The following is a 25,345-nucleotide window of genomic DNA, read 5'->3' on the forward strand; positions in this document are numbered from 1 at the left end:
TATATAATTATTTATCTATCTAATTTGATATTTATCTATACATATAATTCTTTTTCCAATTTCAGGACTTCATGTATTTTGAAAGCTCTCCACCACAACGTTCATCCACTCATAATTGATGGATACCGCAAATCGGCAATTCTGATTAATGAAAAAAATTCAGAAAAGTTGGTTGGGCTTACAGTCAGCCCTCAATTATTCACAAATATATGTATCTGCTCTTGCAGATTATTGTTATGGGGTATTAGCTTTGACAGGTAGACTGAGAGTGTAAGTGCAAGAGCACATCTAAACATGTGTTTCAATTGAGAATCTGTCTACCTGTCTACTTGGTAGACTAGGAGTTTACCTGAAAAAGTTATGACCCATTAACCAAGTAAACATATATATAGTGAACTTGAAATCACTTTAAACATGAGATGAGGGAAAATGAATCCCAAAGCTTTCACATTAATTGATAGTAATATGATGGGCTTTTTAGAGCAATCTTTGTTGAGATAGAGTAATATAGCTTCTATCTCTGACCCTCTCCTCTCCATCAACATGTCCAGTTACTGAAGACAAATTTGATTCCAGGTGAAAAGAATGATACTCTTCATTGTTAAAAACAAAAAGGAAGGCAGACAGAAATATTATGTTTTATTGCACAAGGAAAATTTTACCTGTGCAAATGTATCAGAACCTCATTTTGCAAACTTCATAAAAGTTTCAATGGAAATTTTAATTTTATTACAAAATAAAACATGTTTTTCATATCATAAGGTTATATTTTCCATGCCTCATTTACTAGCATACACAATCAGGAGCTGCCTCTGTATGAAGATGGGGTCAGACTACCAGGGCCATTAACCAATCTAGATCTCTGAGCAATTTAGAGACATCAGTGCCCTATGAGAAGCTTGTATTTAATACATTTAACCTCTCTTGGTTATAGATGTCTTACATGTAAAATAGGTTTGGTCAAATCTCTAGGATTGCCTTTTGAACCTGTGTTTCATTTGATATGACACAGAGGAGATTTTTTTTTTTTTTCTTACAAGAAGATCCCTGATTTGAACTGTGCTGTTCAAATTGCAAGAGTTGGAGTTTTGTTTTTAAATTTTGAAATGTGACATTCTGCGTAGCACTTGGTAAAAGCAAAAATTACAAATGCAGACACTGCTTAATATTGTTTTGCTGTTTTTTATTTAAATGATAGATAAATCTGTATCTATGCAAAGAAAATGATAAAACACAGCAAACATGCTGCTTCTCTGGGATCTATAGCTTATCAGTAAAGATTATTTGGATCAACATAGTAAAAGTATAAATTACACTTATTTGTATTAACTAGTTAAAATCACAGTGTATTAGTGACTACACTCTGATAAATCAACTTGCCTCTACTGCACTTTAGCTTCCTATCTGGACATGAACTGTGCTCTTTCAACACAGCCAGTACATAGAATGGAATGTATTCTTCCACTGCTCTTTGTTAAAAGAAGCAAGACTGAGTGTTCTTTGGTATGAGATGAAGGCCTTCACCCACAGTTCCTATTGAAGTGAAAGAAAGGTGCCTCATTTTTAAATTATATTCATCTTTTCCTGGTAAATGTTGTTTTACCCAGTTTCTTGTAATGTTCATTTTTATATGCTATTACTAGCTTTCTAAAAAAATGTAAAAACTGCTTGTTTCTAAAATAATAATTACCTTATATTTAAGGCAATTGTAGTCTTGAATGGACAGATATATTATTTCTTATAATGATGTCTGACATTTGATATAGCAGATCAGACAATAGTATTCAGAAAGTTTACTATATAAACTTTTCATTTTTACTTGCCTACATCCCTACATTCTAAGACCTGATGCATAATACTAAGAAAAAAATATTTCTAGCATGACATTTTAAATTTCTGTTTAAAGTTTTTGTGGTATTAACATGTCTCTTACAATTCCTTTCTTTAAAAATAATACTATGTTTCTTATATTTTTATACTACAGTTTATATTATAATTTTTATGTTTCTTAACGATATTTCATTGTGTAAAACTGATCAGATTGATTAACAAAACAAGCCATTCTCTGAAATGTGTGTTTTCATGTTTCATCATATTGTTTTTAGCTTCTAAATAAATATAATATAGTTTATAGTAAAATACTGTTTTATTTTTGACTTGTGATTGAGGCTTTGCAATAGACTGGATGTTTGTATTCCCATCACCACCACCCCCAAATTTATGAATTACCCGTGTGATGGTATTTGGAGTGGAGACTTTGGGAGGTGATAGGTCATGTAGGTGGAGCCCTCATGAATGGGATTAGTGCCCTTATAATCTACCAGCCTTGATCTTGGAATTCCCACCCTCCAGAGTTAAATGTTTGTTGTTTAAGCCACTCAGTCTGCAGTATTTTTGTTATAGCAGCCCAAACAGACTGACAAAAATTGGTACTGAGAAATGGGGATGCTGCATAACAAATATGTAAAAATGTGGCACTGGCTTTGGCACTGGGTGAGGAATAGAGGCTCTAAGTTTTAAGGTGCATACTGGTAAAAGCCTAGATTGCTATGAACAGAATTTTAAAGATAATTCTGATGAGAGCTTAGGAAGAAAAGAGGCAAACTGTAGAGAAAACCTCAATCTTCTTAGAGAATACCTAATTAAACATGAACAGGATGTTGGTAGAAATATGGACAATAAAGACCAGGATGGAAATGAGGAACATGTTATTGAAAACTGTAGGAGAAGTGATCCTTATCGTAAAGTGGCCAAGAACTCTGGCAGAACTGTGTCCATGTTCTAGTGTTTTGTGGAAGGTAGAAATTGCAAGTGGTGAAATGGGATACCTAGCTGAAACAATTTCTAAGCAAAGTGTTGAAGTGCAGCTTGGCTCCTCCTGACTGCTTACAGTAAAATTCAACCTGAGAGAATGGACATAAAGATGGGATTGTTAAGCAACAAGGAGGCAGAATTTATTTATTTATTTAGAATTTTATTTTATTTATTTTTTTATACAACAGGTTCTTATTAGTCATCAATTTTATACACATCAGTGTATACATGTCAATCCCAGTCGCCCAATTCATCACACCCCCCCGCCCCACCACTTTCCCCCCTTGGTGTCCATACGTTTGTTCTCTACATCTGTGTCTCAACTTCTGCCCTGCAAACCGGTTCATCTGTACCAGTTTTCTAGGTTCCACATATATGCATTAATACACAATTTTTGTTTTCCTCTTTCTGACTTATTTCACTCTGTATCACAGTCTCTAGATCCAGCCACGTCTCTACAAATGACCCAGTTTTGTTCCTTTTTATGGCTGAGTAATATTCTATTGTATATATGTACCACATCTTCTTTATCCATTCGTCTGTCGATAGGCATTTAGGTTGCTTCCATGACCTGGCTATTGTAAATAGTGCTGCAGTGAACATTGGGGTGCATGTGTCTTTTTGAATTATGGTTTTCTCCAGGTATATGCCCAGTAGTGTGATTGCTGGATCATATGGTAATTCTATTTTTAGTTTTTTAAGGAACCTCCATACTGTTCTCCATAGTAGCTGTATCAATTTACATTCCCACCAACAGTGCAAGAGGGTTCCCTTTTCTCCACACCCTCTCCAGCATTTGTTGTTTGTAGATTTTCTGATGATGCCCATTCTAACTGGTGTGAGGTGATACCTCATTGTAGTTTTGATTTGCATTTCTCTAATAATTAGTGATGTCAAGCAGCTTTTCATGTGCTTCTTGGCCACCTGTATGTCTTCTTTGGAGAAATGTCTATTTAGGTCTTCTGCCTATTTTTTGATTGGGTTGTTTGTTTTTTTAATATTGAACTGCATGAGCTGTTTATATATTTTGGAGATTAATCCTTTGTCCATTGATTTGTTGGCAAATATTTTCTCCCATTCTGAGGGTTGTCTTTTCATCTTGTTTGTAGTTTCTCCTTTGCTTTGCAAAAGGTTTTAAGTTTCATTAGGTTCCATTTGTTTATTTTTGTTTTTATTTCCATTACTCTAGGAGGTGGATCAAAAAAAGATCTTGCTGTGATTTATGTCAAAGAGTGTTCTTCCTATGTTTTCCTCTAAGAGTTTTATAGTGTCCGGTCTTACATTTAGGTCTCTAATCCATTTTGAGTTTATTTTTGTGTATGGTGTTAGGGAGTGTTCTAATTTCATTTTTTTACATGTAGCTGTCCAGTTTTCCCAGCACCACTTATTGAAGAGGCTGTCTTTTCTCCATTGTGTATCCTTGCCTCCTTTGTCATAGATTAGTTGACCATAGGTGTGTGGGTTTATCTCTGGGCTTTCTATCGTGTTCCATTGATCTATATTTCTGTTTTTGTGCCAGTACCATATTGTCTTGATTACTGTAGCTTTGTAGTATAGTCTGAAGCCAGGGAGTCTGATTCCTCCAGCTCCGTTTTTTTCCCTCAAGACTGGGAAGAAGAACTTAAGATTAGGAAAATTCTCAGCCTATCCGTATTGCAAAAAATGAGAACGCTAAGGGCATGGCCAAGTGACTGATAAGGAGATTAGTATGGATCAGCCATCTGATCAGAAGCCAGGCACTATTCTCCAAGACAATGAAGAACGACCCCCAAAGGGGATTCAGAGATCAACAGAGCTGCCACTCCCATCACAGGCCCTGAGTGCAAGGGCCTGGGGAGCAGAGTGGTTCAAAGAAGGGACCACCAGCACCTGTGGGACCTTTGTGCCAGCTGTATGGTGCCATCTCACATGTAGGGCTCTGATCTCTGTAGTCTGTGCCACACTCCTCCAACACCCCAGATGAAGCTCTGGTAGACCCCCAGTGTAGCATGGGCCTCAGTGGTTTCCCTTCCAAAGGGCACAGGCAGCAAACTTTGGTGATGACCATATGACCCTGTCTCCATTGGCACAGGTCTGGCGAGACATGGCTGCCTTTACCTAAATTGCAGGGGATGGGGCCACCTGGGACACTCATGGACCAAGGACCCCAGACCCAGAGAGCCATGGAGCCCAGGCAGAGAGTCGCTACAGGCCTTCCTGCTGAGCCCTGGGGTGATATTGCCATCTCAGTGGGTCTAGAAGGCAGATCATTGAATCAAAGAAGATTATTCTTGAGCCTTAAGGTTTAACATTGTTTGTCCTGTTCAGTCTTGGACATACCTGGGAACTGTCCTCCTTTATTCTTTCCTGTTTTACCCTTTTGGAATGGAGATGTCTATCCTATGCCTGCCCCACCATTGTATTTTGGAAGCACACAACTTGTTTGGTTTCACAGGTTCACAGCTGGAGAACAATTTGCCTCAGGATAAATCACACATTGCGTCTCACCCATAGCTAACTTGGACAATATTTAAATAAGACTTCGGACTTTGTAGGAGTAACTAGCTTTCTGATATAACCAAGTTATTTATAAGTGCTTATTTGTAATTCAGTTATTTAAGGCAAATTTAAATTTTAAGTATGATTTCAATGCCAGTATATCATGCAGAAAAGCTGCTAGAATTTGTAATTGTTGGTGAAGGGTACATTTCAAATATTTTTTTTTCTTAATGACAGATTTCCCAGAAATTTTATAAAAATCTGGTTACTAGACTAATTTACTAGCTGAATTTTCCAAACAACTAGATGTTAAATTAAGCTGAAGTCTAGAATAAACAGTGATTCTGGGGAATGTCATCCTGACCCTGATGGGACTGCTGGCTACTTCTCAGTCCTTTTTCCCCCCAGTAGTCAAGGTTTAATGTAATTTGTACTGAAAGATGCAAGCTTGGGAAACCCATAGGTTTGGATTTAATCAACGAATACCAAATTCAGCTTTTTGGCTGGTGATAGCTAATATTTAAAATGGATCTATTCCCATAACTTGGTCGACCATTGCAGAATGCATTTCCCATTTGCCTCTAGCTTCCTAAATTGTAAAACCCAGAAAAGAGAAAAACAGAATGATACATTCCAAGTGTAGTCAGAGTGAGGCAGCATAGTATGCTATATGATTATACGTAGCATGGTTAGTAATAGCACACGGTAGGCATTCACTCAGTAGACATTCACCTCTGCCTAATGAATAACAATAAAGTCAGTGGATATATTTTTGCAATATTTGTTATAGTAGCCTGTAAAAAGTTTTAACATCCTCTCTACTATTTCACTCTATCAATCATTACTTTATTGAGCATCTTCTAAATTCAGACACTGAGCTATTTCTGAAGCAGAGGGAAGCACAAATGTGAAAAGTACATAATTACTACTCTCAGGGGCTCACAGGCTAGTGGATGAGACAGATTTTTAAACAAAATACACATCTTTGAGGACCAGGGTGGACATGTGTTCAATGGGATGTTGGCATATTCAATAGAGGCCATGTCACTAGCACAATCTGAAGTGTTGGGTGATATATTTCTGTCCCATTTAATCAGACAGTCAGGCTGGCTGGTTGTGTCATAAGCTCAGGTAAACTTCCTGGCACTGCTGGAGATGAGTAGGATGCATTTTACAGCGTGTTGGCAAACTGAATACATGGTGAATATAACTGAAATGGTCAATTTAGTAAATTTTCATCAAACAAAGCAGGGATTGATGGTTTATTACAGTAAACATAGAGCTCAAGACAGTTGTACATTTAAGATGCTCAATGAACATTTGTTATCTTTAAAAAATTTATTGATGTAAAATTGGCATATAACGTTATATTGGTTTCAGGTGTACAACACAATAATTTGATAATTGTATACTGTGAGATGATCACCACAATAAATCTACAGGCATACCTTGGGATATTGCGGGCTCGGTTCCAGACCACCACAGTAAAGCAAATATTGCGATAAAGTGATTCACACAATTTTTTTTCTGTTTCCCAGTGCATGTAAAAGTTATGTGAATACTACACTGTAGTCTGTTAAGTGTAAAATAGCATTATGTCTAAAAAACCTTAATTTAAAAATTAAATTAATTTTTAATTAATTTAAAAAGTTTACTGCTAAAAAATGCTGTCATTTGAGCCTTTAGCAAGTTGTAATAACATCAAAGATCACTGATCACAGATCACCATAGAAAATATAATAATGTTGAAAAAGTGTGAAATATTGCAAGAATCACCAAAATGTGACACAGAGACATGAAGCGAGCAAATGCTTTTGGAAAAAATGGCACTGATAGACTTGCTCTACACAAGGTTGCCATAAACCTTCAACGTGTAAAAAACGTAGTACCTGCAAGCACAATAAAGTGAAGTGAAATAAAATGAGGTATGCCTCTAGCTCCCATCTGTCACCATACAAAATTAACTTTTTGGCACCTTTCAAGTATGCTCTGCAATGTTACTGACTATAGTCACGATGCTGCACTTTCCATCCCCATGACTTATTTATTCTGTAAGTGGAAGTGTGTACATCTTGACTCCCTTTCACCCATTTGACCCACTCCTCAACCCCCTTCCGCTCTGGCATACACCATTCTGTTCTCTGTACCTATGATTCTTGTTTTGTTTTTTAGATTCCACGTATAAAGGAAATCATTCAGTATTTATCTATTTCCTGTAGCATAACTTCCTAAGGTCCATCCATATTTTCACAAATGGCAAGATTTCTTTCTATTTATGGCTGAGTATTATTCCATTGTGTGTGTGTGGATAGATAGATAGATAGAGATAGATACATGTATATACAGATATACCACAATTTCTTTATCCATTCACCTTTTAGTAGACACTTAGGTTGTTTCCATATCTTGGCTATTGTAAATAATGCTGTAGGGAACATGAGGGTACATGTATCTGTTTGAATTAGTGTTTTTGTTTTCATCGGGTAAATACCCAGAAGTAGAATTGCTGGATTGTATGGCAGTTCTATTTTTACTTTTCTGAGGAACTTCCATAACATTTTCCATAGTGGCTGTACCAATTTACATTCCCGCCAATAGTGCGCAAAGGACCCCTTTCCTCCACATCCTTGCCAACACTTGTTATTTCTTGTCTTTTTGATGATGGCCATTCTGACAAGTGTGAGGTGATATCTCATTGTGGTTTTGATTCACATTTTCCTGGTGATTAGTGATGTTGAACATGTTTTCATGTGCCTGTTGTCCATCTGCATGTCTTCTTTGGAAAATTATCTATTCATATTCTCTGCCCATTTTTAAATTATATTGTTGGTCTTTTGCTATTGAGTTTTATGAGTTCTTTGTATATTTTGGGTATTAACTCCTTATTGGATATATGATTTGCAAATATTTTCTCTCATGCAGTAGGTTGTCTTTTCATTTTGTTGATGGTTTCCTTTGCTGTGCAGAAGCTTTTTAGTTCGATGTAGTACCACTTATTTATTTTTGTTCTGTTGCCTTTACTTTTTTTTTTTTTTAATTTTTTATTTATTTTTATTTATTTATGGCTGTGTTGGGTCTTTGTTTCTGTGCGAGGGCTTTCTCCAGTTGTGGCAAGTGGGGGCCACTCTTCATCGCAGTGCGCGGGCCTCTCACTATCGCGGCCTCTCCTGTTGCAGAGCACAGGCTCCAGACGCGCAGGCTCAGCAATTGTGGCTCACGGGCCCAGCTGCTCCGCGGCATGTGGGATCTTCCCAGACCAGGGCTCAAACCCGCGTCCCCTGCATTGGCAGGCAGATTCTCAACCACTGCGCCACCAGGGAAGCCCCTGTTGCCTTTACTTTTGGAGTCAGATCACACTGCCAGAGAGGCAGTGGGGAAATGCCTTGACCCTGCCTGCCAGACAGCTTCAGTGATGCAGCAGGAGAGTGCCTTTGTGCGCATGACTGCAGGCTTTAGCAAGAGAGTGGGAGAATGATGCCACAACTCATGCTCACTGGTCCGAGCCAGGTTGCTGCAACCTTTCACCCCTGCCAGCCTCAGCAAGGCAGTGTGAGGGTGTCACATCCACATATGCCCTCCTGTGCTGTCAGGGTAGAGAGAGAGTGCAAAAATGACATCAACCATTGCCTTTGTCTCTGGAGAGAGTCCCAACTGCCACCCTGCCCCTCCAGCAGCACTAAACATGTTTAATGTTTCTAATGCTGTTGTTAAGTAAAAAGTGATTCATTTAAAATGGTGCCAGCTCTAATAGAAAACAATCTAAAACACACACACACATTTATATAAATATATGTAACTGAATCACTTTACTGTATACCTGAAACTAACACATTGTAAACAAACTATATTTCAATGAAAAAAAATTTTTAACTAGGTATAATAAAAATATTATACTTGAAAATAAAAATAAATAAAATGGTGCCAGCCCTTCTGTAAATCAGACTCATAAATTTATTTGGCGAAATTACAGGAACATTCTTTTCCTTGAACAGTTTTAAAAAAAAATGTTTGCTCAAATTGTCTTAGCTAACGGGTCATTAAATATAATTTATTTAAGTTTTAATTCTCTCATTATAACACATAAAAACAGTTAGCAATTAGCCAGTTTTAAAAACTCTTGATTTTGCAGCAATAGGCACATAGAGGGTGCCAGAGAGACACAATTAGAATGACAAAATATTTGTCTAGTTTTACAGCACGCCCTACACCTTGTCAGTCTACTATAGGGGGCAGCACCAGCTCGTGGATTTCTTTAGTACGCTCTGCTCATTTTTTTTCAGTCAGGAATATATTGGTACTAATCTACAACTTTTAATGAATAGAATCAAAGGGCTTTAGAGTTAGAAGGGCATTAAGGTATATCTGCTCTACATTCTAATATATAAAGGAAGAAATTGAGAGAGGCCCTGGTCATGTGTCCAAAGTTATAGCAGGAATTAGTAGTAGAACCAGAAGTAAAAATGGATGTCCATTCTTTTTTTTGCTGCGCCACGAGGCTTGCTGGATTTAGTTCCCCAACCAGGGATTGAACCAGTGCCGCCAGAGTAAAAGTGCCGAGTCCTAACCACTGGACCGCCAGGGAATTCCCAGGCTTCCATTCTTTATTCCAATTTCCTTCCACCAGCCCAAGAATTTAGCAGCGATTTAAAACATTTTAATGCAACATCTTTCATAACACCAGAATTTTAACCAATAAAAAAATTAAAACCCAGTTTAAAACTTTTCTAATCTTCTAACTCATTTTTAAGCACATGCTTATAGAGTCTACAGTACTTCAATACACCGTATTAATTTCACAGAGGTCTTCTAACTACAAAGGAGAAACTAAATTACAATGTTACAAAAACAACAACAAAAACATTTAAAATGTTTATGTCATGGGTAACATAGAGGGTTACTTTATTTATTTATCCATTCATCCACTGATACAATTGATACCTTTTATAGTCACCACTCACATCTGAGTTCAATTTCCTTATTAAAATATGTATTTAGATTTTTTGGTAAAAGTCTATTCATTGTTTGATAGATTTTCCTGCTTTGAAGAAATATAATTGCTGGTTCAAAATGGAGTATCAGTTGTGCAAAGACAATCATAACACTACCCTGAGTAGGGAAATGGAAATACAGACAAATGGACAGTTGAACACAACTCTTGCCTGGATGTGTCCTGTCTGCCTGCTGGCCCATCAGATGACGTGGAACAGATGACGTGGCTCAGGATGTGGGAATATTTCATTCCGGGATCTGGTGGATGGGGTGAGAGTCAGCAACGAGGATTATTCCTGGCAATGCTAAGTGTCTATTTTATCCCCTTACGTGGCTTTGCTATCATTTTTTCTACTAGTTAGGCTATTTCTGTTTTTCTCTCTGTTTTCTGTGTTTGTATATCTCTCCCCATTCTATAGGGCTTTGTGTATGTCTGTTTACAACATGTTCATGGCACATGTTTGAGATAAGGCCACAGGACTTGCCTGGACGTGGAAATCAGGAAGAGTTTATGCCATTTCCTTCACTGATAGCTCTGTAACTTTTAAAGGGAAACTGTATTTATATTGCTGGTGTTTTGAAAGATTTATCTTGTGAATGAAATTAATTGCGAGGTAGACAAGGGAGGGAAGCACAAATTATTTTTATCCTCGTAAGGCTGTTCTAAGGATATTGGGGGTTCTCTGGCAACAGTAGGTTTACAGAGTGGTATAGAATCAGTTACCTTCCCTGTCTCAGGCAGAGCTGGAAGACAGGAGGGGTCCCTGGTGGAAACTTGCACCTATAAAACTTACCCCGTAGAAGAGCTGGGAATGTCAGGCTGCCTCCCCAAAGAGAGGCAAAAACAAGGAACTGCTCATGTCCCGTTCCTTCTTTTAAACTCACTAGCTGGATAAGTCATCCTTGCTCCCTGAGGCGAGTAAATGAGGGGAAGGAGAATGGCCAGGAGTGTTCTCCAGTGACACTGCCATCGCATGGAACGTCAGGAGTGGAGAATTATTGCGGTAGAGATGGTTTTGTCCCCTCAAGTCTCCTCTCACCTTCTTCCCTTATATTTTAGCTTCTGATTTCACTGATTCACAGTGAAGCCTTGAATACACATAATATTTCCTTGACATGGTGACATGGCAAAATTCTGGTCCATTTTAATGTGAAGTCTGGCAACTTCTTTAAAAGATAAATGACACTTATCATTTGCCTCTCATTGATTCCTGCTTCCTGCAGGCTGGCAAAACAGATCAAGCTTTTAATAGTGGATACCTCTGGGAAGTAGAATTGGGTAAGTTCATCTTTATTTTAGATGCTATTTTATTTCTTGGATTTATTATAATAAATTTTTATTATAATTTTTTCATAATTTAGAAAATTAAAAATAAACTTTTAAGTTTTCTATAGCTGGCTGTCTCTAGGATGTCATATTTTAGGCTATAATTTAGGGCTTCCTAATGCTGAAGGAACACTGAAATTTACTTTTCCTTAATTGCAATGTAGGGGGCCTGCCCGCCCCCCGCCAGACACTGATTTAATTGCTCTGGGGTAGGATCCAGGCACAAGTGCTTTCAAAAATTCCCTTAGATCTCTGTTTTGTATAGTACAGGATGAGACTCACTGGACATCAGTCACCAGCTTCTTGCTATTCCAGTGTCACCTGGGATGCTTTGAAAAATTCCGTACCCTGGCTGAATCTGAGAGCAACAGCCCCAGAATCTGAAGTTCCTTGGGTGATTCTAATGTGTGCAGCCAAGCTTGCAAACAGTTGTTACAGCCTGAAAGCCTCCAGGAAACTTCCTTCCAATTTGTATATAAGCCCATAAAATAAACTTTCTTATTTGTATCCATGGTTTAGCCAAACTAATAGGGTTGCTAGATAAAATACGGGATGTTCAGTTAAATTTGAATTGCAAATATCAGTTTTTAGTAAAAGATTATCCCATGCAATATTTGAGACTTGCACACACACAAATTATTCAGTGCTTACGTGAAACTCACATTTAACTGGGCTTTCTGTATTTTTACTTGTGAAATCTGGCACTCCTACCAACAAAACAAATGCTACTCCAAAAATCACAAAAGAGCAATGTAGACCTTCTCTGTATGTAAAGGATCTTAAAGGAGGTTGAATCCTTGAGGAGAAAGCAAAGAGAGATCACATTGCTAATGCCCAGTAAACAGCCAAAAAGTCTTTTTTATTCATTCCTCTTACCCAGTAGTCCTAAGTTTTATAACAACTGGCTCAGTTTCTTTGCTGGATTCCCCACCGAACTTAATATAAAGCGAGTTACTCCAAAACTCTGCTCCTGTCACTCCCACACCACCCTCAATCTTTCCTCCTTCCAACCAACCAACTAAATCAACCTACTTTCAGATATTGCTAATTTTTTATCTGAGCCACGCAGAAAAGGTACTAAACCGAGAAAATGTTCCGATGGGTTGACCAGTGTGTGTGTGCGTGTGCGCGTGTGCAGAGCTATTAGAAACCTTTCTTTAGGTGTCATCCCGCTTTTAAAATTCATGTGGAAATGTAAGCTTCAGGGTATATAGCCTGTCAGTGTTGAACTAGGAATTTGGGTAAATTTATCGGCTAACTGCTGCTTTAAGTGTCAGTTTCAACATAAACCACAGAGTCACCTTCAGTCAATGGTCTGTTGAAGAGAAAGAAAGGCTATTGTCTCTGCCAACTTGAAAATTTCATTGTCTAGAATTCTCCCTTAACCACACAAATCGCAGCTATAGATAACAAATATACGATAAGAAAACAAGAAAGTTTAAATTGTATACAATGTCTAATATTCAGTTAGGGGTGGGGAAGCTTGTATCAGGTAAGTATTGGGTGTTTTCTGCAGAGACATGTGTGGTATCGGAAAGAATGTACTAGACTGCGGGGCCCAGATTTTGCTCCCAGTTCAGCAGCCGCCCTTGCTAACTAAGCGACACTAGGCTTGAAATGAAGCTCTTGTGCTCCACCACTTCTGTATCTGTAAAATTAAAACCATCATGCCTGACTTGTTTTGATAAGTGTTACTGTGAGAATTTCAGTGAGACAATTTATGTGTGTAAAATTGGACTTTTTCACACATCAGCAGTTTTACTAAGTACAAGAAAAGAAGGAAGAGTAAGAACAGGGCTTGTTTTGCCGTCTGTATACAAGGAAACTTAGCCAGGCTCTTGTGTAGTCTGTTATGAGATATCAAAGCAAACTGGTCCAGAAATACCCACAAGGGATGAAAGAAATGCCAGTTAGTAGGCCAACTGTAAGCACTGATTTTTTTAAAAGAAAAAGAAAAGATGAAAAGTGCCAAAGCCACAAGGTTAGTTTCTTCAGAGGCTCCTGGCATCCTAACTGGGGATCGTGGATTGTTAAATGATCATGTTCCCTTCCCTTGGTTAGATGGAAGCATTAAGTCATCTGAACCAAGGATGAGTCACAGACAGACTTACGGGAAGATCCCCAAAGTCTGACTGGTAAAGTCAGTGAGATGGAAAAAATGTGTGCGGATGCCATGTCTCTATATACTTAAGTAGATTAGCTAGGTTAAGTTTCCCTTATGAACCAGAATCATTTCTGTTTTTAGAGTTCAAGGAAACTGCATTACATCTGGCTCCTCTAAGTTTGAAAATGTGAATCATTTGGACAAGCTCTGGAGTCAAGTCTACTATTACAGTTTTCATGAAGAATCTAAAAAAAAAATAATAAATCAGTATATTTAAATCCTCCCAAAGAGAAAAAAATTTAAAAAGTAATATAAGTAACCGTATTATCTAGCTACATATAATTTACATGTTCAGTCCTTTACACTAAATTCTTTATAAACTTATCTGCCCTCATTATATATTATATATTTGTATATCTCATTAACAATGGTATATACTTCCACTGTATATACACAATGTATGTAACAACGAATATATACGTCCATTGTTAATGATATATTTACTCTTTGTAAGGATTCAGTGAGGGCGAGGCTGGTGTGGGGAGCCTTCTATGGTCTCTGTTGCTAACACAGTTTTGAAAATCATCCTCTAGAAATGACTTCCCAAACTACAAAACTCAGTTTGTACCATAAACTCTATGACTCCAAAGACTCACTGACGACATTCACCTACTTATCTCAAATCTACTCTCAAAGATTATCCAAATTAAGTTACTGCCTTCTGAAAACGCTGCAGTAGCTTTCCATTTATCCACATGTCAAAAAGCAAACTGTGTTTCCTCTCCGGCCCTGGATCATTCTTACCAGATCTTAAGTTTGCTTTTTCCTTGTCTTCACAATTCGCCTCCTCAGAAAGGCATGCCCTAGTCCCCTATCTAAAATATTTCTAAGTCCCCCAAATTCACTCTCTCCTTGTCGGCACCCAACACCATCAGAAATATTATTTTTTGTTTATAATAATTACTGAGAAGGCAGGAATTTTGTATGTCATGTTTATCACTATATCCTCACTGCCTACAAGAGTGATGAACAAGAAGCAGAGACTAATGAATGTTGAATAAATGCCATTGAATATAGGTAAAATAATATGATAGTTTCTGTGAAGATAGTTTTAAAAGAGGAATTTAAAAGGGTATGAATGAGAACAGCATCATTAGAATAATTCCTCTCTAGCCATGATGGCTACTTTGAATGAGACACTACTTTTTTGGACGTATTCATTAGCCATAAGAAAAAAAAGTTTTTTTTTTTTAAAAATACAACACATTATACGTACACACACGTGTATGCACACACAAACTCACACAACTCATAAACATTCTCACTCACATACATGCAGACATAACACTGAAAGAAACACATCAGAATGTAAACTCTGGTCACTTCTAGGTGATGATTGGATTATGAGTGATGTTATTTTATTTCTACGTTATTTTCCCATTTACCTCACCAAGCTTTCTCATTCAAACTCTTCATACCCAGCTCTGCATCCAAAGAACCCTTGATTCTTCTCAAGCCCAATCCAGCCAATTTCCAAGCTGTCCAAGTCTACCTCTCACTCACTGGGCTCTGAAGCCGCTCCTGTTCATTTTTCATCCCTGGGTCCAAGCTCACAGGGTTAGACATTCTTTACCTTAAGCTCCAAAGAATAGCTTCCTTGCCTGGAACTCAAGCAGTTTTAAAACATTGTCACAAAATTCTTTGACACTAGTCCTATTGAGTGGTGGGGTCTATGTCCTCTCCCCTTGAATACAGGCAGTCTTGTGATAGACTGTTTCAACCAATCCAGGATGGTGAGAATGATACTATGTGACTTATGAAGCTGTGTCATAAAAGGCATTGCAGTTTCTAACTTGTTTTCTGGAATACTCATATTGAGTCCCTGTGTCAAGTCTGACTACCTTGAGGCTGCCATGTTGTGAGTTAACCTCAGACCCGTGGAAACACCATGTGTAGGTGCTGAGACCAACAATGAGAGTGAATGAGCCCTCAGCTGATCCCAGCTCTGTAGGGTTTCTCCCCACCTTCAAATATTTCCAGCTGAGGTCCAGACATGGAGAAGCAGAGTCAAGCTGTTTATACTGTGCCCTGTCTGAATTCTCTACAGGAGAATCTTTGAGCTTAATAAAATGGCTGTTTTAAAGTGCACTGCCAAATTTGGGGGTAATTTGTTACACAGCAATAGCAACCAAAACAGGAAACTTGAACCCAATTTGAGTCAGACTTCTGACAAAGAGCTGGTCAGCCTTTTTTTTTTTTTTAACGGTCCAGGAGCCAAATGCAACCATTCTCCTCAGGTTGATATAATGCTTTTCCCAGGTGTTTCATCAGTCCAAGGAACCTGAAAGAGAAACTCTGCTTCCTATTACAGAGATGCCCAAGGAGGCCCTAGGAATTGTTAGAGACTCCTCTTAATATGTTATATCCTTTCCTTAATAAGGAAATATCCTTAATAAGTTGTTTCCTTCCTCTGTGAAACTTTTGGATCCTTGGAATTTAAGGACTCATTTTCTTTGCCTCCTAAGTTCTAGAAATCTTATCATTTCCTAAAAAGCATGCATTATCCTGCCTCCTGGCCCTCCAATTTGGATTTAGCTGAAGATTTTAATTTCTGAGAATTTTCTTCAGGCTTGACCTAAGGTCACATATACCACGAATGTCAGAGATCTGAAGAGGAGATGAGGTAAAAGTACAGAACAAGAATAGAAATTGAAAGTACAGGAGAAAATTAGGAACTAAAAGAAATGTGAAAAGAATTATCATTCTTGGTTATTTACAGTGTGCCAGTATGTTACATGTATTATATTATTTCAATATAACATCAGTCCTAGTGATGAAGGTATTTTTATTATCCCCATAATAAATGGATGCACAGATTTTTCCCAGGGTGGCAGAGCTGATAGTCAGATCCAGGAGTCTGATGTGAGATCCTGCCCTCTTAACCACTAGACCGTACAGTCTAGAAATAGTCAAAACTATTTTCATAATAATATTAAAGTTTGACTTTTTTCACCCTTATTTTCTAATGAGTGTGCAGTGAATTTTCCACTGTGTATTGGGAACAGCTGCAAAACTCAAAGACCCAATGTATTCCAAATTCCCAGTGCACAATGTTATAACATCATATGTGGGTCAAAGATCCTTTCAAAGTGCAAAATAGACCAACGGATTTTAATGTAATCTCAGCAGTTTTGATTTGAGATTTCACTTTGCAACTAATCTTTCAGAAACTGCTACTTTTCAAATGTTCATGTGACATCAAGGAAGAATATGAAAAGTCAGTTACAATAATCCTGTCTTTTTAGACTACATATTTGTGTGAGACTAGATATTCTCCATATACTTCAACCAAAAAGCAAAAACATAACAACAGATTGAATGTAGAAGAAGTTATGAGACTCTAGCTGTTTTCTATTAAGCCACATATTAAAGAAATTTACCGCTCTTCCTACTAAACTTTTTGTTATGGAAAATATAGTTTTTTTCATAAAAATATGTTATTTATGTTACATATAGTAGCTTTTTCACTTGTACTTTAAAATGAATAAATAAATATTGTTAAAAAGTTTGTTTTAATTTTGAATTGGTAAATATCAATGACTATAACCTATATAACCAAAAGGTCTTTGGGAGTTGTCTTAGGCAGTTTGGGCCGCTATAACAAAATATCTTGGACTGGGTGACTTAAATAGCAAGTATTTATTTCTCTTAGTTTTGAAGGCTGAGAAGTCCAAGATCAAGGTGTCAAGAGAATCCATGTTTGGTAAGCACCCTCTGCCTGGTTTGCAGATGGATATCTTTTTGCTGTATCCTCACATGGCAGAGGATAAGATAGGTCATTTTAAAAAGGCACTAATACTATCATGGAGGTTCCATCCACATGACTTCATGTAAACCTAATTACCTACCAAAGGCTCCACCTCCAATTGCTATCACGTTAGGGATTAAGCTTCGGGCATATGGACAAATAAATTTTGGGGGGACAAACAAACATCCAGTCCTTCAAGACCTTTAATAATTTTTAAGGGTGTAAGGTGCTCCTAAAATCAAAAAGTTTGAGAGTCTCTGGTCCAGAAATTGGGTGGATGGTTCTGTGGAGCCAAAAAAGTGGGTCTTTTGATTTTATTATAATGGAATCTGTAGTGTATACAAGTGCTTTAGGAAAGTGCAAAGAGAGGTGTTGCAGGTGTAGGAGAGAAGGCCATTGATAAGGTCCAGTATGTGAGTGAGTTGAAGTGATTCATCCCAGAGCACAGGTGGAGCGACCTGTCTGGGAGGGTCAGTGATGGTAATGAATGAATGTACATCTTTCATCGGAGCAATGGGAATAGGGAGAGAAGGTAGTTCAGAAACCTTCACATTGATGGCTTCTACTTTTTCTATTAAGTAGAAGACAAAGGATTCTTTTGAGATTGCAATTGTGAGTTGAATCTTGAGGAAAGAAGTAAAGAACTCTACAAACTGTTATGGGAATGGGAGAGAAAACTCCCTGGGAGCATGTAGTCTTATGTTGGCAAATGATTAAAAATAAATTTTTGAATTCCTGAAACTTCCGATGGAAAAACAATTTTTTTGTTGTTATTGAATTTTGTTCTCTCATATGTGCTTAACTCATGTGAAGAATGAAAAATGAGGAAAAGGTTGTTATAAAAAAGATAATAACAACATCTTGGAGTTAGACATCTTACTTAGGTAAATCTTATTAAACTGCACGGCAAATCAATGTTTTTTTTTTCTTTTAGAAAGGTCACTATCCATCTTCTTTTTGCATGTCCTACTGTAGATTAAAAGCAATGTGATTATTTCAAATTTAGTTTGTAGTTTAAAAGGGTAGGGCAAGAGTTACACTATTTGTAAGGTTGAAAATTCACACTTGATCAAAAATCTTTTCCTGGAACTAACACGCAAAGTTCCCTAAAACAGAATTGCACTGACATAACTTTAAAAATACGTGGTGGGCTCTACCTTGTTTTTGTTACACCCCAAGATGACATATCTATTTCTCAAGCAATTCTATGAAAGTATATTTAAAATGCTATATCAACTTAATTCATATTTCAGAATGCTGAAAAATGTTTTCATGGGGGAAGCTGGTTCGCAGTTAGAGGCTGCAAGGCAGATGGAAGGCCTTGGTATAACTCTGGGCCTGTCATGCGAAGGGGACTGGAAGGTGAGAGAAGGCAATTTCCAGTGAGAACTCAGTGGAGAAGCAGAAGACCTTGAGGCACAAAAGGTGACCTTATTCATTATTATGTCAATAGAATCATCCTACTTTTTACAGTCAGCTACATCCCTCTAGGAGAGGCTACATGTTTTATTGCTGAACTGCACAAGAGATTAGTGACACCAACGATGATGTCAAATTGTATCAGCAGAGCCTTGTGATGATTCAGGGAAATGTAAAACCTAAGTCTCATGTCAATGACAACCTCTTCACGCTGTCGTGGGACCAAAAACCCTTCTTCAAATGATGCATCAAAAAGCCACATAGATGGACATATGAAAGTCTCAGTAACAATTGACGAGAAAAGCACAATATCAACTTGGATTTTCTTGATGGTGACCAAGGGCCAAAGCCCAAATCTTCACTGTAGCCTTTAATACTCTATGTTGTCTCCTCTGCCAGTATGAACCCTCCGCCCCACCCACCCCGACTCCGTTCTCCTTCTCTAGTCCATTTCTTCTCCCACACCCCTTGCTCATTACTGGTCAGCAATTTATATTTGCTCTCCTGCCTGTGATCCTCAGATTCCCAGAACACTCTCTCCCCAGCTCCTCCTTCATCTAGTGAAATCCGCTCACCCTTCAGGTCCTTGTTCAAACATTTTCTCATCAAAGTCTTCCCTGGCTGCGTTAGCCTCCCACACTCACCCAATTCCAAGCACTTTGTGCTTCCCCCTTTCGTGACACTTATCACGCTTGTAATTCCTCTTTCCACCTTTGTCCTCTCTGAGAGCTTGGAGGTTCCAGGAGGACTGGGAATACTTCTGTTGAGTTCAACACACTCTAGCCCCATCACTCAGGATGTCCACAATGCTCAAAACTTCACAAATGAATTCATATATTTGGCATTTAAGAAAGCATCAAAATGGTTTTCATAAAAGATGTTTTCATCCAGACCTTTTGAACTACCTCTGTTGATTTAAAATACTGTTAGCACATTTTATTTCTTCAAGGGAAAGCAATAATAAAGCAGGGCAGTTTAGTTGGAACCACAAATACGTTTCTATTGACAGATAAAACAAGCACAGACTATCTATAAAAACCTCTTTAAAACATTTCTCTCCAGATCACCTCATTCCTTTAGATCAACTTTAAGTTGTATTGAAGTATAATTACATAGATATATCAAATGCACAAATCTTAACACGGTGTCAAATATATAACCTATGTAAACAGTACACTAGTTAAGATATAGAACATTTCCATCGCCATAGAATATTCTCTCATCTTGCTTTCCAGTCAATCCCCCTCCTACCCCAGCAAAAACTACTGTTCTGATTTCTATGCCCAGCAACACAAAAGAAGGAGCAATTGATTCAGGCAGCCATATGAATGAATCTCGAAAATATTACGTTGAGTGAAAGAAGCCAGACACAGAGAACCCACACTATGATTCCATTTCTGTGAATAACCAGATTTTAAAATGTTTTCTTCAACATAACTCTGGCTGCCGTCATGTACTGATAAGGATCTGCTCTGCACTAAGACACATAGCAAGTCCTGGTCCTCAGGCTTTGGAGGCAGGCACATGGGAAACATTTTAAAAATACAAGAAAGATTGCTAATTCAAAAATTCTTTCTTCAAATACTTCTATTCTTTCAAATTTCATCCAATACACTGTACTCATTTTTTGAAATTTCTAGCCCCATGATTGCAATGAATTATATTATTATATGTGTAATGATTGCTAGGGGCACACCAAGACCTACTTATCTATACAATAAGAAAACAAGCATATGTTTAAATAAATTCCCATGGTCCCAAATTAAACTTTACATATTTAGCCCCTCAAAACACATGCAACTTTTGTCCTTAAAAAATTCCATAATTCTATACACTGGAGAAACAACAAATATTTTATAGTAAACAGTTGATATGAAAATGAATGTCTTCTGAGGAAATCATCATGACATCGTGTTATTAATAAAGCCCAGTCAAGATTAGTAGACTTTATAAAGTACTGGCATATATATTATTAAAATCAGAAAAAGTTTTTATCAACCAGGTATAGTTTTATAAACTTGCCTATAAGCTGCCTCTTGTTTTTCCATTGACTTGGATTCCAATGAGAGAGGTACTCCTATAGAAAACATTTTTGGTTCTTATCGGCATATTATTTCAAACCTGATAAATTATCACACTTGTTTTAAAATATTTCTTAAATGCCGGTTTTGTGATAAATTCTGATGTTTCACAATAAGTTAAAATGTAAGACTGCAAACTAACACTGTTTTTCATTTATAATAAAAGTTTAGAGTATGGCAGGAAAAAAAAAGTATGGTTCAACCAAACACCCCTCACAGGACTGAAAAAGTACATGTATCACTCTTCCCAAAATGATACACGTTGACAGGCTTAATACCAGCTTCCTAGCATCTGACCAAAAAGATGTGGAGAGGTGGAGATTCATATATAATGATGCAAAAGAAAAGAGCAATTAAAAACAGGGAAGTGCAATTATGATAGTCTTTGGATCTGGGGTGGTTAAAATTATGTATGAAAAGTCAGTGTCCTGTTTTACTATTCCGAGTATAGTAAGTAAAATAAAAATATATCAATTAGTGAAACCTGGGTTAGAAAAGGGGGCCAATGAATTAGATTTTTGCATGTGACAGAAAGGGAGAGAATAATAAATGTACTCATTCATTCATCAGATATTTATGGCAAGCCAGCAGTTTTCAAGGCTTTATGCCAGGACTGTGAGAAATTCAAACATGAATCAGGCCCGGCTCTGCCCCAAAGGAGAATACAACCCATGTGTGAGGAAGTATGTGAACTCTGAGATAACAAGGGTGATGAAGGGATGCAGATGAAATACCAGGCAGGGCAGAGAGGGAGGGAGGACTTGCAGCTGCTGGGATCAGGGAAACCCTTTAGTGATAAGATGATTAACTGCTTCCCATTTTCAATGGAATGTCCAGGCACCACTAAATTCATTCTTTAGTGACTGCATTCATCTTGATGATACAGTTTTATAAGAATATACCTTTAATAATATGTTGATCACTTGGACTTTATATATCCTTTAGTGATGATATTTTCTATCGGGCAAGATTAGGGTAGTCCCTCAGTTTTTGATAAATGAAAGTTTCAGAATTAGAAATATTAGAAATATTTATAGATCCATTTTCAAGTCTCACTACCTGCCCCCTCTCACAAATTATTTTATTAAAATCAATAATTTTCCTTTAGGAAATGATTACAGAAATATAATTATTTATAACCAACACAAAGAGATAATTATTTGCCGGGTGAGGCAGAGGGAAATATATTTTCCTATGCATTATTTATTGTATGTAAATGTATGTATATTTCTTATATAACCTTAATAATCATAAATATTAAGTTGCTGCTTTCTATACTAAAATTTTTCATGCTTTGCCCCTTTAATCCATCAACCACACCATGAGGTAGGTACTATTAATATTCTCATTTTACTGATGGGGAAGTTGAGGCTTACTATAGTTAAGAAACAGAAACCTGGTTAAACATAGCAGATTAAACACATGCCTTTAGGTCTACTTTCTCCAGAAATCCCACTAAAATGTAAGTGAAGGAATAAAATCCAAATGGGTAAACCCAAAAGGTGATATAAATAGAATGGGAGTGGATGATGTTAGTAAATTATGGGCAGATGTAAAGCAGATAAATCCATATTAACTCTTAGCAGGGAGGAGGAAGCTGAAACCTGATTGCCTGCAGAGCAGGGATTTCAACAAGAAACAAAACAGTTCTTGCTAGTGAAAGGCTCATAATTGGGAACTATCAAACTCCTTGGAATGTAAGTTTAAGTGGTAGAGCTACAAGCAAAAGGATTGGTTTAAGGTATGTATAGGAAGGTCTATGTAGATCCCCTATGCTAACTGGCATGGCCAGAAACCCATCCCTCCCGTGAATTCCCCCTTCCCTACCCTCCAGGAGCATGGAGATTTATTCTCTGCAGAATATGGAACAGAGAGGCATGGACACATGGACCCAGATCCGCTGAAAATGATATAAAATACCACACTGAAAACAAGATAGTTGAATTTTTAAAAAATGTAATTATTAATTCCAGGAAAAGCAGAGAGTGTATAAAAAAGGAAACAAAACCAAAGTAAATTATCTAGCTTAACAGTGAATATTATTTACACGGTCATAATCATGCAAACCTTAGATATTAATCTAACTAAAATCATGACATACTTTGGAAGGTTTGGAGAAGTGTGTGTGCGTGTGTGTGTGTGTGTGTGTGTGTGATGAGTACTGAATCCTCAACTTCCTTGGTAGCCAGTCAACAAATAGATAATGAGATATGTTGGCTGCCAACATTTACACATTCTTCCTAATGGAACCTAATTTTGTTTGTTTCCAAAACAAACTCTCTTCATGTGACTCACAGAAAGCCAACCCTATCCACAGCTCTAGGGAAATATCCCCACTAGCTAAACAATCTTTTTCCCCCACCGTGATTGGTTTAAAGATGACCATGTGACTTAATTCTCACCAATGACATCAGGGGAAGTCTTCTGATATGTTTTTTTGGGGGGGGGGCAGCTTCTGGACATGAAAAAAGCAGCTTCTTTCCTTTTTCTGGATTTCTTCCTGTAAATGTAATGCCCAGAACCCCTGCATGCATGTTACTACCAGCCCAAGAAACAGAGTAGGGCATGTCAAGAACATCAGAAAAAAATAGGGCCAGAGACTTAACACACTGTGCCTGGGGACCTCCCTACTTCTGGACACCTTTGGATAAGCAATAGTAAATTTTCTTTAATTTCAGCCAGTTCAAGAGAATAAGAAACCCAGTCAAAGTTTCACAGGTACTAAGTGGTAGAACTAGGATTGGAACTCATGTTGTCCTGAGTCAAAGATTTGAGATAAACATAATACCATATCACCACTGCTGAATTATCTTTAGGGTATACCTTAAAAATTAAAATTAATTTTGTGACAGAGAAAGAAATTAAGGTATATGAAATTTAAGTGGCATGCCCTATTGATCAAAAGTAAAGACTACATTAAAACCCTAATAACTTTCATTGCTTTATTTTTTGCAATAAAAATGGCATTTTTGGTAACTGAAGTATCAAAATTAATTATTTCCTTGGTCTACATTATATCAATACTTCCCAAAAAGACTGATACTGAGAATTGACATGGCCAAAAAAAAAAAAAGACCTGAGAGCACATAATATTTCATATTATTTCATATTATTTCATAATATTTCATATTTCAATATATATTCTATTATATTAATAGAATATTCTATTATTCAACTATATACCAAAATCAATATACCTTATCCTTACAAACAACAAATGACAAAAATATATTATTTTTAGAGGATAATTCAAGTTATTGTTTTATCTGGGACATTAAGATATACAAAATAATGTAATATCCAAAAAAACAGATGGTTAATATTTTTTCTTTAATAAATTTTAATTTAGGTATATTATAGACTACAGAAATGCATAATATGATTTAGTTTACTATTTAGCACAATGATTTACACATGCATGAATAGCTGAAAAACTGTGAACCTACTTTAAGGAAATCATCAGTGGAATAAGGAGAAAAAGAGATTTTTGCCTTTGTGATGGATTTGGGGCAATTTTTCTGTGTGGATGCTAGTTGTAACATTAATTTGTTTTGATTCATACAATAAATTTTAATTACTGAAAAACTGTAGAATTCAAAAGGAAATATTAGAGTAATCGAATGCTAATATTTCTCAGTTTGAGAGATTTTTAAATTTTTAAGAAAAGAAACCAATTCTTGTTTAAAAAAATATTCTTGTTTAAAAATCAATTGATTCGATAATATTTCTCATTTTGAGAGATTTTTAAATTTTTAAGGAAAAAAACCCAATTCTTGTTTAAAAACTTGTTCTTTAACTGATTATTTGCCTTTTATAGCCTATACCTAAAACAAAAAAATACCCACAATCCTTTGCACCTAAATAGTGTTTTCACTTTGGGCTAAAATTGGCGTTAGTTATCTTTAAATTGTGATTTTTAAGAATCATATTAACCGTTGGGAAAAAAAGTAACACTAGAGCAACAATTAAGAAAAACACTGTGATTGAAGTAAAATATAAATTAGAAGGCAGTCACCAAATGGCTACCTGCAGGGAGTTCACTGAACATTTCACATACAATATGAAGAGGCTCAGACGCAGTCAGCAAATGGGCTACGTGATCATTATGGCTAGCTTCAAAAAGTATGAAGGGGCTCTGTGAATTACGATCTGTGTCTATAGTACAGAAAATTATATCTGAAGCAAACCATCCCTTTTGGAAACCTGTAATGGAAAATTCTCTAAAGAAGACAATAGTTATAATCCTGGGTGTTGCATTCAGACCGGGCATGGCATGCTCTTCCCTATTGCTACACCCTTTACAGTAAATTCCCCTTCAGTTCCAT

At 36.9% G+C, this 25,345-nt stretch overlaps 1 protein-coding gene across 3 annotated transcripts in view; it reads left to right on the forward strand.

Moving 5' to 3' along the window:
• Positions 1–6,893, forward strand: part of LOC309629893 (phospholipid scramblase 4-like) — a 41,621-nt gene extending 34,728 nt beyond the window's left edge. For all 3 annotated transcript variants that reach the window (XM_082394464.1, XM_082394466.1, XM_082394465.1), the window contains exon 9: positions 66–6,893. In XM_082394464.1, the coding sequence (XP_082250590.1) occupies positions 66–119 (54 nt within the window). In that variant the 3' untranslated portion in view covers positions 120–6,893. The remainder of the gene's footprint in view (positions 1–65) is intronic.
• The last annotated feature ends 18,452 nt before the right edge of the window (positions 6,894–25,345 follow it).

The sequence above is a fragment of the Balaenoptera borealis genome (assembly GCF_965194805.1).
Source record: "Balaenoptera borealis genome assembly, chromosome: 5".
In the NCBI taxonomy this organism is placed as follows: domain Eukaryota; kingdom Metazoa; phylum Chordata; class Mammalia; order Artiodactyla; family Balaenopteridae; genus Balaenoptera; species Balaenoptera borealis.